This window comes from Melanotaenia boesemani, chromosome 23 (genome assembly GCF_017639745.1).
Source record: "Melanotaenia boesemani isolate fMelBoe1 chromosome 23, fMelBoe1.pri, whole genome shotgun sequence".
NCBI classification, from domain to species: domain Eukaryota; kingdom Metazoa; phylum Chordata; class Actinopteri; order Atheriniformes; family Melanotaeniidae; genus Melanotaenia; species Melanotaenia boesemani.
Window position 1 is genome coordinate 26,635,001 of NC_055704.1, and position 17,393 is coordinate 26,652,393.

The 17,393-nt window shown below is 43.6% G+C and overlaps 1 protein-coding gene across 1 annotated transcript in view; it reads left to right on the plus strand.

Annotated features, from left to right (window-relative positions):
• The window catches only part of pawr (PRKC, apoptosis, WT1, regulator), an 83,523-nt gene extending 66,770 nt beyond the window's left edge, over positions 1-16,753 (plus strand). The window contains exons 5-7 of the mRNA XM_041977347.1: positions 2,929-3,055; positions 7,833-7,937; positions 15,655-16,753. Of these exons, the coding sequence (XP_041833281.1) occupies positions 2,929-3,055; positions 7,833-7,937; positions 15,655-15,741 (319 nt within the window). The 3' untranslated portion in view covers positions 15,742-16,753. The remainder of the gene's footprint in view (positions 1-2,928; positions 3,056-7,832; positions 7,938-15,654) is intronic.
• Positions 16,754-17,393: the final 640 nt, after the last annotated feature.

The window sequence follows — 17,393 nt, forward strand, 5'->3', positions numbered from 1 at the left end:
ATGAACGGGTTTACTTGAATTGACAATGAACAACCTAATGAAATGCCAGGCTCACAGTAATAGAAAACATACCCTTGTAGCATACATACGGCTTCTGAAATCATTTAAATAAGTACCAACTATTACAACACACTAAATTATAATGGACATTGTAAAACACAAAATAAATCGCTTAACAATGTGTAAACAAATGTCATAAATATTACATTTACACAAATGCTTGCTAATAATATAACTATCGTGTACTCAGGCTAGTGCGGCTAACTTGTGAGGCTAATCCACGAGGCTAATGCTAACACACTGGTTTACCAAGCTAACATCTTCATTTTCCCGTGACACACATCGTCATAACAGTATCCAAACTTACTTAGAACATAAGGAAAACAAACTAACAGTTATGTTTAGTGTTATTTACACATTACATACCTGGTAAAAAGATATAAATGATCACAAGGGAGACTCAGTGATGTATCCTCGTGAACGGGTTTACTCGAATGAGGAAACCCCATTAAATCATCTTGTGAGCATGTGCAGCAAAACAGTCGATCCCAGAGTAACGGATCGCTGTGAAAACACTGCTTAAACGATTTCTTAGATTATATGAAATTGTATAAACAAATTATTTCAACCGTTTTAACTCAGTTTTACCATAAGTAATGAATTAATCATTTTACATCTTTCCCAACACAAATAAACAATATCTCACCTCCTCAGTAAGACGACCTATTACACCTTATCACACTTATTTGAGTAAGAAATTTAATTTGACCGTAAACTTTAGACTGTAGCACCTTCTTCTTCTAACATGTCTGGAAACGTCTGGGAAGTGAGGAGACCAGTTGCTGGAGTTTTAGGAGAGGAATGTTGTTCCATTCTGGTCTGATGCAGGATTCTAGCTGCTCTACAGTCCTGGACCTTGGTTGCTGGATTTCTGCTTCCATGATGCTCCAGATGTTGTGTACTGGTGAAAGGTCTGGACTGCAGGCAGGCCAGTTCAGCAGCTGGACTCTTCTCCTGTGAAGCCATGCTGCTGTGATGGATGCAGGATGTGGTTCAGCATCGTCTTGCTGAAATCTGCAAGGCCTTCCCTGAAAGAGACGTTGTCTGGATGGGAGCAGATGTTGCTCTAAAACCTCCTTGTACTTTTCAGCATTGATGGAGCTTCACAGATGTGGAAGCTTCCCACACCATAGGCACTAATGCAGCCCCATCCCATCAGAGATGCAGCTTTTCACCTGTCCACTGATAACAAGCTGGATGCTCCCTCTCCTCTTTAGTCTGCAGGACACGCCGTCCATGTTTCCACAAACTAGTTCACATCTTCATCCAGGTTTCCACTTTGCCTCAGACCATTTTAAATGAGCTTTGGTCCAGAGTAGACGGAAGAAGCTGGTTCTGGATCCTGTTCACATCTGGCATGAAATTGGAAAATGGATTTCTGGAAGTTTTCCTGACTCCATGCAGTGGTTTTCAGTCTAGAATCATGTCTGCTTTTAATGTAGTGCTGACTGAGAACCCCAAGATCACCAGCTTCCAGTTTGACCTTCAGCCTTGTCTTGTGCACACAGAGGTTCCTTCTGAATCTCTAAATCTTTTAATTTGATACTCTGTAGATAGTGGGATCTTCTACATTTCCACGATTTTACTTTGTGGAACATTTTTCTGCCAGTTAGTCTCAGATTGGTGAAGCTCTGTCCATCTTTCCATCTGAGAGACTCTGCCTCTCTGAAATGCTCCTTTTATATCCAGTCATGTTTCTGACCTGCTGCCAGGTAACCTGATTAGTTGTCCAATGCTCCTCCAGGTGTTTCTGGTTTGTACCAGGTACTTTTCCAGCCTTTTGTTGCTCCTGTTCCAACTTTTTCCATCAGATTCACCATCAGCTCATATTTTCATCTCATGGTGAAACGTCTGTTTCATCCTCTGACATGTTGTTTATGTTGGGAATGAAATATGAGTTGATGAGATTGTAAATCACTGGATTCTGTTTTTATTCACATTTTGGAGTTTCAGTCATAGTTATTATTTATAAAATCCCAGTTCTCCCTCCACTGCCTCTACATTTTGAGCTAACAACACTTTGTAAAGTCCTCTGATAAGGGGGGGGGGGGGGGGGGGGGGTCATATCTGGCAGGGTTTAAAAAGAGTGCAGATGGTACAAAGAAGTTATATTTGTGCTTTGTCTTGCCAGCAGCTTTCCAGACTGTTTCGGCAGCAGAAATAATACCATCAGCCCCCTTCAGACAGCCCAGTGAAGCCTGCAGACTCCCAATATGGGGATTTTATAAACCTGTCACATTCTGCTCCTACCAGGGAGGGGGGCTGTTGCAGTCATGAGTTAGCAGTTTGTTCAAAGTTGATGTAAAACTTGGAACAAAATGATTATTAGAATAAGGTCAGCAGGAAAATAAACTGCACATGAATTTTCTCTACAAGCCACTTCGGTCTCGAAGCAGCAAGTTGAAAGTAGGTAAGGTTAATGTTCTGCTTCACCTGCATTTAAAAACCTTTAAATCCATTTTCTTCTCTCAGCAACGAAAGAACAGTGACGCATCTTTGCTGCTGCGGCCCAGGGCCTATTTGAAGCTGTAACATGGAAATTGTTTCTTAATCAGAATCCTTTTTGCACCAAAGTTGGAAATCCTCGCCGGCTTCTTCTCCATTAAAGGAATAAAAGACAGAAGGGTGTTAATAATGCATGCCTTATTGAAAGGGCAATGCTCAGAAGATAGTCCCACCTGTTCTTTTAATGATGGATGTGTCATCCCGTTGAAGTTAAGTAATGAGCTGTGATTCATACCTTCAAACGGCTTCAGTGTGAATACACTCCGGACAAGAAGAGAAGACAAATGTCATTTTTTAACAACTTTGTGACTAACTGAAAGTTGAATCAGGTTAAGTTTAACCTGATTTACTTGTGTGGTGCAGCTCTGCAGGACACGGGTCTGAGGAGGAGGTCGGTGGAAACAGCAGACAGCGACACAACCGTCACCTCAGAGACGGAGGACCTGCAGGACCCGGAAACCTGGAGAAAAGGTTGGAGGAGCTGGAAAAGGTGCGTGCACCCTGTTTCTGTCAATCACCTGATAATGGTAAATGTCAGGCTTAAAACATATTATTTTGGACAAAAAGGTAGGTAAATGTAGATATCTACTCTGAGACGAGGGTACCGATGAGACGCAGCACACAGGCTGGCAGCTTGATTTCCTCCCTGCTGGGAGAAGGTCAGCTGTTCTAGAAAGACGTCCGAGTCCTTCCCTGTCAAACAGACCTGATATTTACTGAACATCTGCTGGTTCCATCACTGGATCAGGGCAGTTTCACTCTTCTGAAAAGTAAAGAATAAATCTTGTACAGGTCTAGATAGGGACATTATATTAAGTGATTCAGAGATTCCAATCAGGAAAAAAAAAATACCAAAAGATAAATTGATTAAATGAGCAGAAATTACAAAAAGGTGTTTCAACCACCGTATTTACTGATTTTTTTTAACTGACAAGCCCCTCAAAGGTCCAGTCTACCTTCATTAGTATTTTCTCTAGATGCGTTACGGTAGCATAGCAGCCAAACGGGCTTCTGTTGATGAGTTAAATAACCGTTTATGTTCTCAGACCAAACACCGCCAGCTTAAACTACAGTTCACCACATTCAGATGCGAGGCTCAGAATCTGGTGGAAACATGAAAACATGGATCCATCCTGCCTTTTAAAAACAACTTATCAAAGTAAACCAAGCAGTCCACCCCCATCAGGCGCAAGCTAAACATGCAATTTCATTCATGTTTGAAAAGGAAAGGAAAGAAGTCTAAACCTATTTATTTCCACCCCCGTCCACATCAACACAATTTACCTTCCAAGCCCAGTCGGCCTCGGCTCAACAGGTCAGGCTGCTGCTGGTGGAACAGTGCGGGGATACTTTTACTGACCATGTCCATCCCTTTATGACCACAGTGGAGCATCTTCTGATACTACTTCCAGCAGGATAATGCACCATGTCACAAAGCTCAGATCATCTCCACCTGCTTTCTAGAACATGACGATGAGTTCACTGGACTCCAACGGCCTCCACAGCCACCAGGGGCCTCGTTTCTAAACCTGAGCGTAGCAAAGCAGACCATGGGTGGCGTACGCAGGGAAAACAGGAAATGCAGAGCACAACGGATTTCTAAAAGCATGCGCCGCATGTCCCATGCCTGTTTCCGTTCATAAATCAGCATCAACTCTAAAGCTGGCGCAGGTGAGAGAACGCCTTGCCCCACCCACATGGTGGCTATAAAAGGTCAGGTGAACGCCTCTAATAAATATTCATCACTATTCATTAATATTCATCGTTTCCATCACGGCTCAGGAGGGAAGAGAGGGAAGACATGCCAGAGGCATCGGATGGCCCTGCAGGATATCTCAGTCGGTAGAGCATCCATCTGTCATGCGTGAGATCGAGGTTCGAATCCCACAGGGGGAATATTAACACCTTCCAGTTGGGGCCTTAGGACAGTAGGCCACTGTGGAGAAAAACGTCTGCTAAATGATGTCGGTAATTTATTCCTTTGTTTTAATTTATAAAATAAATATGGACACTTTTGAGATGGTAGCAGGTTTTTTAGTGTTCAATAATATTTCTTTCTAGGTGCTGGGTGTTCCAGCTGGGTGGGCGGTGCTCCAGCTGGGTGGGTGTGCTCCAGCTGAGTGGGCGTGCTCCAGATGGGGGGCGGTGGTGCAGCTGGGTGGACAGAAATAAGGACAACAATAAAAAGCATTGTGTAAGAATAAATAAAGGAAATCCTCCTCTTGTGTGTTTCGTTAGCGTAGCATCACTTCTGGACCCCCAGCCTCCAGTCTGGTCCCGCTCTGCTGGAACGAAGGACCAAAGCTACTTTCCACACTGATGCTACATGCTGGCAGCAGACTGGCTCCTTATTTATCTGGATGGGTTTTATAACATGAAGTTTTGTTTCACAATGACAGAACATGTTTTAGTGGTTGAACTTCTTTTTAACATCATCTCCCTTTTTCCTGGAAATCCTGTTTTCCCTCCGAGCGTGGCTCTTAGGAGGATTAATATGGAATGTGTCTTCATTCATTTCTGCAAACAGCTTTAATATCTAACATAAATCATTTCCTTGGTTTTATTCTGTACTGGTGGTGTCGCCGTTTCAAGTTTTTCTAGAATTTGTGTGTATGCCTGGGTCAGAGTCACCTGTCACGTTTGGTTTTTATAAATCCCAAACGTTGACTATGCGTGGTGTACACTGGTTTTTGTTCCTACGCCTGCTTTATATATGATCTCAGATCTCAGTCCAGTAGAGCAGCTTTGGGATGTGATGGACGGGACGGGAGACAAAGCTTCATGCGTGCTTCCTTCTTCTGATGTGCATGTCAGTAAGTCAGCAATGAGGCAGTTTTAGTAGGTTTTCCTGCTTACATCTTTCCAACGGATCATTGGAAATCTAAACTTGCAGAGCCTTATGGCTGACATCTCATATCCTTTCAGTGTTTCGGTGCTCTGTGACTTGCACCAGATTGTCAGCTCAGAGCTGCAATAAAAGAAGCTTTGTTCAGATGAATTTCCAATTCCAGTCCTTTGTGCAGCTGCCAGAGTTTGGATTTTCTGTCTGAAAACTGCAGCTGCACTCTGAAGAGAAAAAAATCTCTGATGTTGGAGAGATGACCTTTAACAGTTCAGATATGTCTTTTTCCTTCTGCACAGCCCCTATCAGACACCAGCCCCTCTCTGCTCCCACAGCACAAACTCAACCCAGAATCAAATGTCACTGAGACTGGCTTTTCACCAGAGCTTGTTAAATGAAGTGTGGCTCTGACCTGGCTGAGGCCTTCCTCAGGGTCAAATGGCCAGAAATGCTTTTGAAACGATATTTCACACCTTTATTTCTGTTCGGTTCTTTTTTTTACTTTCATACACAGTCAGATACGTACGACAGGTCTGCTGGTATGAAGCTGCTCTGACTCCTGGCTTCAACTTGATGTCCTCAGACATAACTGAAAACCAGAAGCAGTACACAGCTGATTGTGAAGAAACACCTTGATCCTTTCAGACTGATCTTCAGCCCCTTTTCTTTAAATATCTACCTTTAAACCCTTAGAAGGCAGCAAACAAGTCTTGCTATGGACAGCTTCATTCTTGTTGATCTGCTAGAACTGCTTGATCAGTTGCTATGGAAACAACTTTATTCTTCTCTGCAACAGAAAGAAAACTGAGATGAAAGAAAACAGGAATTTCAAGATGTGTGCATGTTAATCTGATGTGTTTATAGCATGCATGCAGTCATTAAGAAAGGAACAATATCCAGGATGTGGAAGGAGGCAACATGCACACGCTGGCTTTTAAGCACAATTTACAAGACGCCTGAATGAAAGGAAGACTGAATTTGTTTGTTCGTGAGTATTTGGTATAGATTTAATTTTTAAAGATACTGTACCTGGAAAATAGAAATTAAAATATATAGTAAAACAGCTTTAAATATATTTGTCAAAAAGATGTCTGGAACCAGTTGTTTGCAGTTCCCCCAGATGTACATTTAGAGATACGTCTATGAAGTTATATGCTTGTACGTACACTTACCAGCCACTTGATCAGGTCCACCTCGCTACAACCAGCTTGGTCCCCTTTCTCCTCCAGAACACCCTCATTCCTGGTGTGACAGATGAAGCAGGTGGTGGAAACCTTCCTCAGAGGTTTTCTCCATATTGACATGACAGCATCACACAGTTGCTGCAGGTTTGTCGGCTGCATCCATGATGAGAATCTCCCGTTCCACCACATCCCAAAGCTGCTCTACTGGACTGAGATCTGGTGGCTGTGGAGGCCGTTGGAGTCCAGTGAACTCATCGTCATGTTCTAGAAAGCAGGTGGAGATGATCTGAGCTTTGTGACATGGTGCATTATCCTGCTGGAAGTAGCATCAGAAGATGCTCCACTGTGGTCATAAAGGGATGGACATGGTCAGCAACAACACTCAGGTAGGCTGTGCTGGTTAAACCAGGCCACGTTGGTACTAAGGGGCCCAAAGTGGACCAAGAAAACCTCCCCCCACCATCACACCAGCAGCAGCCTGAAGCGTTGATCCAAGGCAGGATGGATCCATGTTTTCATGATGTTTCCAGCAGATTCTGAGCCGAGCATCTGATTGTGGAGCTGAAATGGAGACTCATCAGACCAGCAACGTTTCTCCATCTTCTATTGTCCAGTGTTGGTGAGTGTGTGTGAATTGTAGCCTCAGTTTCCTGTTCTTAGCTGGCAGGAGGTGTGTCTTCTGCTGCATCCTGGTCCAGACAACTGCTGCTCTGGATATTTTCTCTTCTTCAGACCATCTCTGGAAACCCTGGAGATGGTTGTGGGTGGAAATCTCAGTAAATACTCAGACCAACAACCATGTCACGTTCAAAGTCTCTTTAATCCTCTTTCTTCGTCATTCTGATGCTCAGCTTGAATACCAACAGGTCGTCTTCACCACGTCTACATGGCTACATGCTGCCGTGTGATTGGCTGGTTGGATATTTGCATTAGCAGGAAGTAGAACAGGTAGAGCTGATGACGTGGACAGTGAGTGTTTTAAGAGATTTACAAATAATTTAATTCTGTTTTTAAGTGAAATTTAAAAAGCTTTCCAGCTTTTTGAACTCATGGTCTTACAAAACCCACATCTCACACACATCTGTATAAAAAGCCTTTTCTTTCTCGCAGCAGTTCTCCTGAACACCTGGAGTTTAGCGTGTGGCTTTACTGTATGTCTGGAAAAAGTAAATACTGCTTCTGTTTCCTGATTTATTTATTTCTTATCATACGTGAACAGGTTTTTCCTTGTTTGTTTTCAGGAGCTAGCTAGAGAGCGTAATGAGAACGCCAGGCTGCTGAAGGCCCAACAGGATAAAGATGAAATCATCGGGAAGCTGAAGGAGGAAATCGACTTGCTGAACAGAGTAAGTCATTTTCTGCTCTGATGTTGATATTTTGAGCATTTCCATGTGTTTGTTGGGTTATATGCAATCATTTTCGGAGAACACGAGTTTTCTTACAGCGAGTTTCCTTGAGATTTAATTGTTACAAACATATTTACTTTATAAGATTTATGTAGTATTTAGTCAGTGTGGTGAACTTCCTCTATGTTAAATTCATTTATTCAGCAATGCATGTACTATTACAAAGGAAAAGAAAATATCAGGGTCAGCAGTCCTGCTGCACTATACAGGTTAAAAGATGAGAATGAAGGATGTGCAGAGACGAGTACTAGTAAAATAACGGTCTAAATCCAGCGTTCAGAGCTCCATAACCTGCCAATTAAAACTTTGAAAGTGAAGTTTAATCTCCTCTTTGCTGTCATTTCGTACTCAGTAAAGTACATCCAAGGGGCAAACGAAGCGATCACCAGGTTCTACCAATCAGTGCCGTATTGTCAGAAAATCAGCCGCCATTTAGAACAAAGACTTCATTTCACAGCTGGAATCCCTCAACAAAAGTTCACTGTTCTCAGCAGGATTTAGACTTTATTACGTTAAAACCCAATCAGGTGTTTTTTTTTTTTATCATCAATGGCAGACAGATATGTTTCCACACAGTTTGCAAAGGTGACCCTGAAATGTTTCCACATTTTCCCACATCAGAGTTAATTAGTTATGATGAATTTGGAGTTTATAACTGATGTTTGTACAATTAGTTGGATTCTTTCCATTATACACTGTTTATGCTTTTGTTATTCTAAGCCTGATACTGCTGCTAAAGGTCAGGGCTGGAAGAACTGATCTGCTTTCAATCATTTGATGTAATTTATGATTTTATTGTGATTTTTGCTATTTCTTGCTGCCTTTTACTGTTTCTGAAGGCGTTCTTTGCACCATCGGTAATGCTGTTAATGTTTTATGTACTTTGAATTGTCTTGTACATGAAATGTGCTGCAGAAATAAACTTGTCTAATGATGGACAGAGCTTCACCAATCTGAGACAACCTGGCTCTAAAAGCTGGAACAATTTCAGAAAACTTTGTGAACACATTAAAGATCCCACCATCTACAGTGTACAGTATCACCAAAACACTGAGGACTCTGTGTGCATGGGACAAGGATGAAGGTCAAACTGGATGCTGGTGATCTTCTGCAGTAAAAGCAGACATGATCCTCTACTGGAAACCACTACATGGACTCAGGAAGACTTCCAGAAACCACCGTCTGTGAACACAGTTCACCCTGAAACCCACTAATGCAGGTTAAAGCTCCATCATGCAGAGAAGAAGCCAGATGTGAACAGGATCCAGAACCAGCTTCTTCCATCTTCTCTGGACCAAAGCTCATTTAAAATGGTCTGAGGCAAAGTGGAAACCTGGATGAAGATGTGAACTAGTTTGTGGAAACATGGACGGCGTGTCCTGCAGACTAAAGAGGAGAGGGAGCATCCAGCTTGTTATCAGTGGACAGGTGAAAAGCTGCATCTCTGATGGGATGGGGCTGCATTAGTGCCTATGGCGTGGGCAGCTTCCACATCTGTGAAGCTCCATCAATGCTGAAAAGTACATGGAGGTTTTAGAGCAACATCTGCTCCCATCCAGACAACGTCTCTTTCAGGGAAGGCCTTGCAGATTTCAGCAAGACGATGCTGAACCACATCCTGCATCCATCACAGCAGCATGGCTTCACAGGAGAAGAGTCCAGCTGCTGAACTGGCCTGCCTGCAGTCCAGACCTTTCACCAGTACACAACATCTGGAGCATCATGGAAGCAGAAATCCAGTCACCAAGGTCCAGGACTGTAGAGCAGGTAGAATCCTGCATCAGACCAGAGTGGGACAACATTCCTAAACCTCCAGCAACTGGTCTCCTCACTTCCCAGACGTTTCCAGACATGTTAGAAGAAGAGATGCAACACCATGCTGAACATCACCCTGGAACTACTTCTTACACCATGCTGAACATCACCCTGGAACTACTTCTTACACCATGCCGAACACCACCCTGGAACTACTTTTTACACCATGCTGAACATCACCCTGGAACTACTTCTTACACCATGCTGAACATCACCCTGGAACTACTTCTTACACCATGCCGAACACCACCCTGGAACTACTTTTTACACCATGCTGAACATCACCCTGGAACTACTTCTTACACCATGCTGAACACCACCCTGGAACTACTTTTTACACCATGCTGAACATCACCCTGGAACTACTTTTTACACCATGCCGAACCCCACCCTGGAACTACTTTTTACACCATGCCGAACATCACCCTGGAACTACTTTTTACACCATGCTGAACACCACCCTGAAACTACTTTTTACAACATGCTGAACACCACCCTGGAACTACTTTTTACACCGTGCTGAACATCACCCTGGAACTACTTTTTACACCGCGCCGAACACCACCCTGGAACTACTTTTTACACCGTGCCGAACATCACCCTGGAACTACTTTTTACACCGCGCCGAACATCACCCTGGAGCTACTTTTTACACAATGCTGAACACCACCCTGGAACTACTTTTTACACCGTGCCGAACATCACCCTGGAACTACTTTTTACACCATTCTGAACATCACCCTGGAACTACTCTTTACACCATGCTGAACACCACCCTGGAACTACTTCTTACACCATGCTGAACACCACCCTGGAACTACATTTTACACCGTGCCGAACGTCACCCTGGAACTACTTTTTAGACCATGCTGAACGTCACCCTGGAACTACTTTTTAGACCGTGCTGAACACCACCCTGGAACTATTTATTACACCACGCCGAACATCACCCTGGAACTACTCTTTACACCGTGCTGAACACCACCCTGGAACTACTTTTTACACCGTGCCGAACATCACCCTGGAACTACTTTTTACACCGTGCCGAACATCACCCTGGAACTACTTTTTACACCATGCCGAACACCACCCTGGAACTACTTTTTACACCATGCTGAACATCACCCTGGAACTACTTTTTACACCACGCCGAACACCACCCTGGAACTACTTTTTATACCATGCTGAACACCACCCTGGAACTACTTTTTACACCATGCTGAACATCCAGCTGGAACTACTTTTTACACCATTCTGAACATCACCCTGGAACTACTCTTTACACCATGCTGAACACCACCCTGGAACTACTTTTTACACCATGCTGAACATCACCCTGGAACTACTTTTTACACCACGCCGAACACCACCCTGGAACTACTTTTTACACCATTCTGAACATCACCCTGGAACTACTCTTTACACCATGCTGAACACCACCCTGGAACTACTTTTTACACCATGCTGAACATCCAGCTGGAACTACTTTTTACACCATTCTGAACATCACCCCGGAACTACTCTTTACACCATGCTGAACACCACCCTGGAACTACTTTTTACACCATGCTGAACACCACCCTGGAACTACTTTTTACACCATGCTGAACATCACCCTGGAACTACATTTTACACCGTGCTGAACATCACCCTGGAACTACTTTTTACACCGTGCTGAACACCACCCTGGAACTACTTTTTACACCATGCTGAACACCACCCTGGAACTACTTTTTACACCATGCTGAACACCACCCTGGAACTACGCTTTACACCGTGCTGAACATCACCCTGGAACTACTTTTTACACCATGCTGAACACCACCCTGGAACTACGCTTTACACCGTGCTGAACATTTCTTCCAGACGTGTTGCTGCATCAGATCCACTATCAGCTCATATTTTCCATCACATGGTGAAATGTCTCAGCTTCATCCTCTGATGTGTTGTTTATGTTCTAGAGGAAAAAAATATGACCTGATGAGTTTGTGTTTTTATTTATATGTAAAAGTATCACAATTCTTTTGGAACTGGTGCTGTACTGGTTTAGATGCTGTTGTCTGCCCGTGACTGGACACTCCTTTTACGCTTAACAGTTCCTCCTAAACTTTTATACTTTGCATGTTTCCTGGATACAAGGGATGGTGGAAGGACATATCTGGTTTTCTTGTTTTTGCACCTCTGAAGGCAAACGAAGTAGACGGGGAGACATTTAGAAATCCTGTCATGTCTGAAATATTTACAGAGAATAGGTCTTTGCTGTCCCCCTTGGAGCCAGTCAGATCTAAACAAATCAAACTCTCCCAGCAGAGGACGCGGTCAGCGATGTGCACATTTTTAGAAACAAGTCTAATGTTGCTGTTTTATCTGGACACTTTTGTTGTTATGATAGATACTCCACAACCTGTCTGCAAACACAAAGGACACAATATTGCAGGAGGCATAACTCTGATAGGATCACAAGGACGGGCAACAGAAGTGCTTCCTGTTAGGATGCAGCGAGAAGCATCAGAAATGTGTCTGCTGCAGGGCCTGATGTCAAACAGGAGATAACAGCTGATCCAGTCAGAGGAAGACTGAAGCCTCAGTCACTGTGAAGTTTATTTAGGAGAAGACAACAGATCAAACCCAGCTGGTAGATGTGGATCTGCTCTTCAATAAGCCTTAAAAAGAAAACTTCTGGCTTTGAGTTGCAATGTTTTGTTTTTGATGCTGATTATATCGTCTATGTATTTTAAATGTCAAACCTTTTTGGAAGCTTATTGACTTGTTCAGGAGTAACTGAGCAGCAACATGACTCACACCCTTTACTGTTTCTGGTCTGGTGGAGCCTGGTTAAAGCATTTTTTTAAAAAAAGGCAGGCCATCCGTCTCCCATGCAGGAGTTAGAATCCTGCAGGGGACGAACACCTTCCAGTTGGGTCTTTGGGCAAGACCGTCAACCCTGCTGCCTGACCACCTTCAGATGTAAGTCGCTCTGGAGAAGCTTCTGCTAAATGACTGTAAAAAAAAAAAAATATATATATATATATATATTTATATATATATATATATACTAGTAAAATCTGTATGATGGAAAATCTGGGAACGACCTTTATGAAAAACCCTTAATCTAATTAAATGGTAAATGGGGGGAAACGGGTAAAACAAACACTAATACATGCATAAATGTCTCTTTTAGGTCATCTCAGTAACTATTTAACAGAAAGTTTTATAAACCTTCAGCTTTAACAATTATTATTCCTCATTTTGATTCAGCTTTATTTACACAGCACCAATTTACAACAAGACATCTAAAGGCATTTTTACAGACACAATCCAGTTCATTTATAATCCAGTTAAACCCATTAAATGATCCACATAGTCCATGTTATCATAACTGTGTTCATGTAAACCAGTGGTTTCCCTTTTCATCGATAATGTCAAGCTCCCCCCATCACCCCGATGCTTCCAAAAAACTGGGCCCCGGTTTTAGTTTACTGGCTGCTACTTGGTTAAGTATAGTTATATAGTTAAGTATAGTTAAAACCACATTAATGGCAGAAGGAATCATCAGTTCCTTTTCTACCGTGTGAGGCGTTTTAAACCCAGAAACTCTGCAATCTTCTTCAGGTGAGTTGAGCTTTCCATGGGTAGTAAAACCATGTTATATATGACAACTAGTAGTTTATTTCTAGAGTGATCAGCAGGCTTTTCTCCGTAGCGTCGTAACTTGTTTAGCTTCATACAGCACACCGTGGCCGCTCTTCATTTCCCACCATTGACCATCACCTGGTCCAGTCCAGGGAAAGACCTGCCTCATGTTTGCTTTTCCTCTCAGGTAGTAATCGCTGTTGATTCATCATCGTTTGTCCATGTTTTGATGGCAGTGCAAAAACTATAAATTTTATTTAGCCTTGCTGCTTGTACCTGTCATAACTCTGGGCCTCCCCTGGGGGCCAACACCCATTTTGGAACCACTGATGTAAAGCAACTCATGAAATGACCTAAAGAAACCCAGCATAGAGGAAAACCTCCGTCAGAACCAGAACCAGGGAGGAAAACCTCCATCAGAACCAGAACCAGGAAGGAAGAAAAACCTCCATCAGGACACGGACCAGGAAGGAAAATCTCTATCAGAACCAAGAAGGAAAACCTCCATCAGAACCAGGAAGGAAGAAAAACCTCCATCAGGACAAGGACCAGGAAAGAAAATCTCCATCAGAACCAGGAAGGAAGAAAAACCTCCATCAGGACAAGGACCAGGAAAGAAAATCTCCATCAGAACCAGGAAGGAAGAAAAACCTCCATCAGGACAAGGACCAGGAAAGAAAATCTCCATCAGAACCAAGAAGGAAAACCTCCATCAGAACCAGGAAGGAAGAAAAACCTCCATCAGGACAAGGACCAGGAAAACCTCCATCAGAACCAGGAAGGAAGAAAAACCTCCATCAGGACAAGGACCAGGAAGGAAAATCTCCATCAGAACCAGGAAGGAAGGAAAACCTCCATCAGAACCAGGAAGGAAGAAAAACCTCCATCAGGACAAGGACCAGGAAAGAAAATCTCCATCAGAACCAGGAAGGAAAACCTCCATCAGAACCAGGAAGGAAGAAAAACCTCCATCAGGACAAGGACCAGGAAGGAAAATCTCCATCAGAACCAGGAAGGAAGGAAAACCTCCATCAGAACCAGGAAGGAAGAAAAACCTCCATCAGGACAAGGACCAGGAAAGAAAATCTCCATCAGAACCAGGAAGGAAAACCTCCATCAGAACCAGGAAGGAAGAAAAACCTCCATCAGGACAAGGACCAGGAAAGAAAATCTCCATCAGAACCAGGAAGGAAGGAAAATCTCCATCAGAACCAGGAAGGAAGAAAAACCTCCATCAGGACAAGGACCAGGAAAGAAAATCTCCATCAGAACCAGGAAGGAAAACCTCCATCGGCCATTTGCCCAGCCTGGTTGGGGTGGAGATTACAGGAAGGGGGTGGAGCAGTCTCGGGCAGGGATTAAGCCAAGTTGTGGATTCTGGTGAAGCTTTAGGTTATGTCCACATGGCACAGAAGCCGGTTCAGGTGTAAAAACGGTGGCAAAAACTAGTAGAAAGGCTTCAACATCCCCACGACACCGCTGCAGTACATACTACAGGCTGTGGGGGCGCTAGAGAATAACACTCCAAAGCTAGAGCACAACAACGCATGTGCAGATAAAGACTCACTGCGTGTTGCAGGAAGTTCACATCGGAAGCAGAGAAGAGAAGAAGCTAAGGATTCACTGTTGAAGCAAAAGAGAAATTTTTCTTTGGACTAATGAAGAAGTTGAGCTTCTTCTTCAAAAAATGCCGGACTCTAAAACATGAAAAACTGGAGGAAGGGTGGATTGGGAATCACACTGACGTCATATCTTCCAGTTGTGCAGCTTCGCTGTCCACACAGAACGGCAGACGGGAGCGGACTCAAACTGATCCACCTTGGTTCCTGCTTCAGACATGGTCGGCTTCATGGAGGCTCATCCCTGCTTCGTGGGGATGAAAGGGGGGTTTGCGTCGTGGGGACGGCCCCTTAACGTGGACATTGTTATACTGTAGACATGAGGATAACACCTATGAACTTGCTTTTCTCTCATGACGTCCAACATGTTGAGTATGAGTAAATCCCCAACCACCTCAGCGTGACTGTCCCAGCAGAACCTGTCTGGTTCTGGCTCTGATGGAGGAGTGTCGGTTTGAGGAGACAACATGGAGCTGCTCCCCAACTAACTGATGCTGTTCATGTGTAGTTTGTTGCTCTCAAAGCAGCCTGACCTCAGGTGAATCACACCTGGTTTAACTCAGACTAACTCTGCTGTGCCCTCTTTGCAGGACCTGGATGACATTGAAGACGAGAACGAGCAGCTCAAGCAGGAGAACAAGACTCTGCTGAAAGTGGTGGGTCAGCTGACGAGGTAGACTCGTCCCCCGGCCTCCACCTGTCGATGACTCAGCATCTTTGTCCGAAGTGAGACTAAACGTCGTCCTCAGAGACTCACAGCCTTCAAAAACATTTACTCTATTTGTTGTGGCGGCAGAGCGGAGGGGTAGGAGGTTTCTGCCATCTTATACATATTTAATGTAAATGTTTTGTATATAGGCAGTTTAGATATTTTTCTTTAGGACATGGTCTTAAAAAATAAAAAAATACAATGAATGTACGTGCTGCAAAAACAAGCCATGAAAACTTTAGAGGCTAAATATCGACGCTTCCACTCTGCACACAACAGTTTAGTCCCAGTAAAAGAACAGAAAACTCTCCCGTGGTGCAAAGTTTGAGCTTGTTGATTGTCGAGGACCAAATTCAGCGTTATAACTGCGACAGTGTCAGCAGCCAAAGTGGGCTCGGTGCCTTGCAATGCATGAGACTTCTCTCTTTTTTTGTATATTTTTAATAATGGTTAAAGCCTGGTGCTTTATGAATGATCCCTTTCTTCTAATAACTTCTTGGTACATTTCTTTCCATTAGAAGCTTCTTCAAAATCAGAATAAAGTTTGAAATGGTTCCAGTTTAAACCAGAACAGCTTCTATGAGTCATGCGCTGTATGCATTTTCAGGGTGGACGTCTTGATGAAATGCTTTAGGGATGTTTACAGGTGATTCTGGTAGATGTTAGGTAGCATGTTAGGTTGTGTGCAGTGAGCTACAGAGCTGCGTTTTCTTGACTTTATAACCAAATGAATGGAAGGAGGAAAAGTGTCATGTTTACTGAGGGAACAGGCTCGCCGGCTTTCAGCATCTCCATCTGTGTTAAGTTGGTTCTTCTCTTTGAGGGGCTGCTCGCTGAGCTCCTGCACTGTGGCTGATAATCTTTTTGGGCTAAAGATCAGCCCCTCCCAGACAGACATCACAAACCTCTCTCTGTCTTTCCATTACATTATGCATGTACAGAAGATTAAGTCATTTAATAAAAGTTTGATTATCTCTCTCCTCAGTAGACTCGCTTGTGTTCATTAAGACTAATTTGATGTGATGATACCACGCCGCTGACTCTGTAATGCAATGTGACGCTGGGGGGGGGGGGTTCCTCCTCCAGGCTTACAGCACACACACAAAGGAGGCTGATGATGATCCAACATGTCAATCACCAACCTGCGAATGAGCCACACGATTCCTCCTAATGCGACGCATTAATTCCCTCACCTTGTGACGGAGGCGTTATCGGACTAATGTTCACTAAATTTCCTGATAATGGCCCCTTTCAGCCGATGGAAAGTGCTCCAGCCTCTCTCCATAACCCATATTAGCATTTTTATGGAAAGTTGTAGAGTTTGTCAGTTAGAACACCGACGATTGGTATCTGCAGTAAGCAGCTCCATCAGACCTCCGCTGAAGTTCAGACGCCATCACTCAGCATCACTGCTGCTCAGTAAATTACAACCTTTTTTCCTACGAGAAACTTTCTGCAGAATTTAATTACTCACTCGTTCTTATATCAGCATATATCAGCACTGTTTGTTTACCTGAGCGACGCCACCGAACACCGTGATGCACAACTTGAAAAGAGCAGGGTGGTTTGCAGGTATTCACCTACCCTGAAATTGTCACAAACTCCAAGCAGAAGCATTAA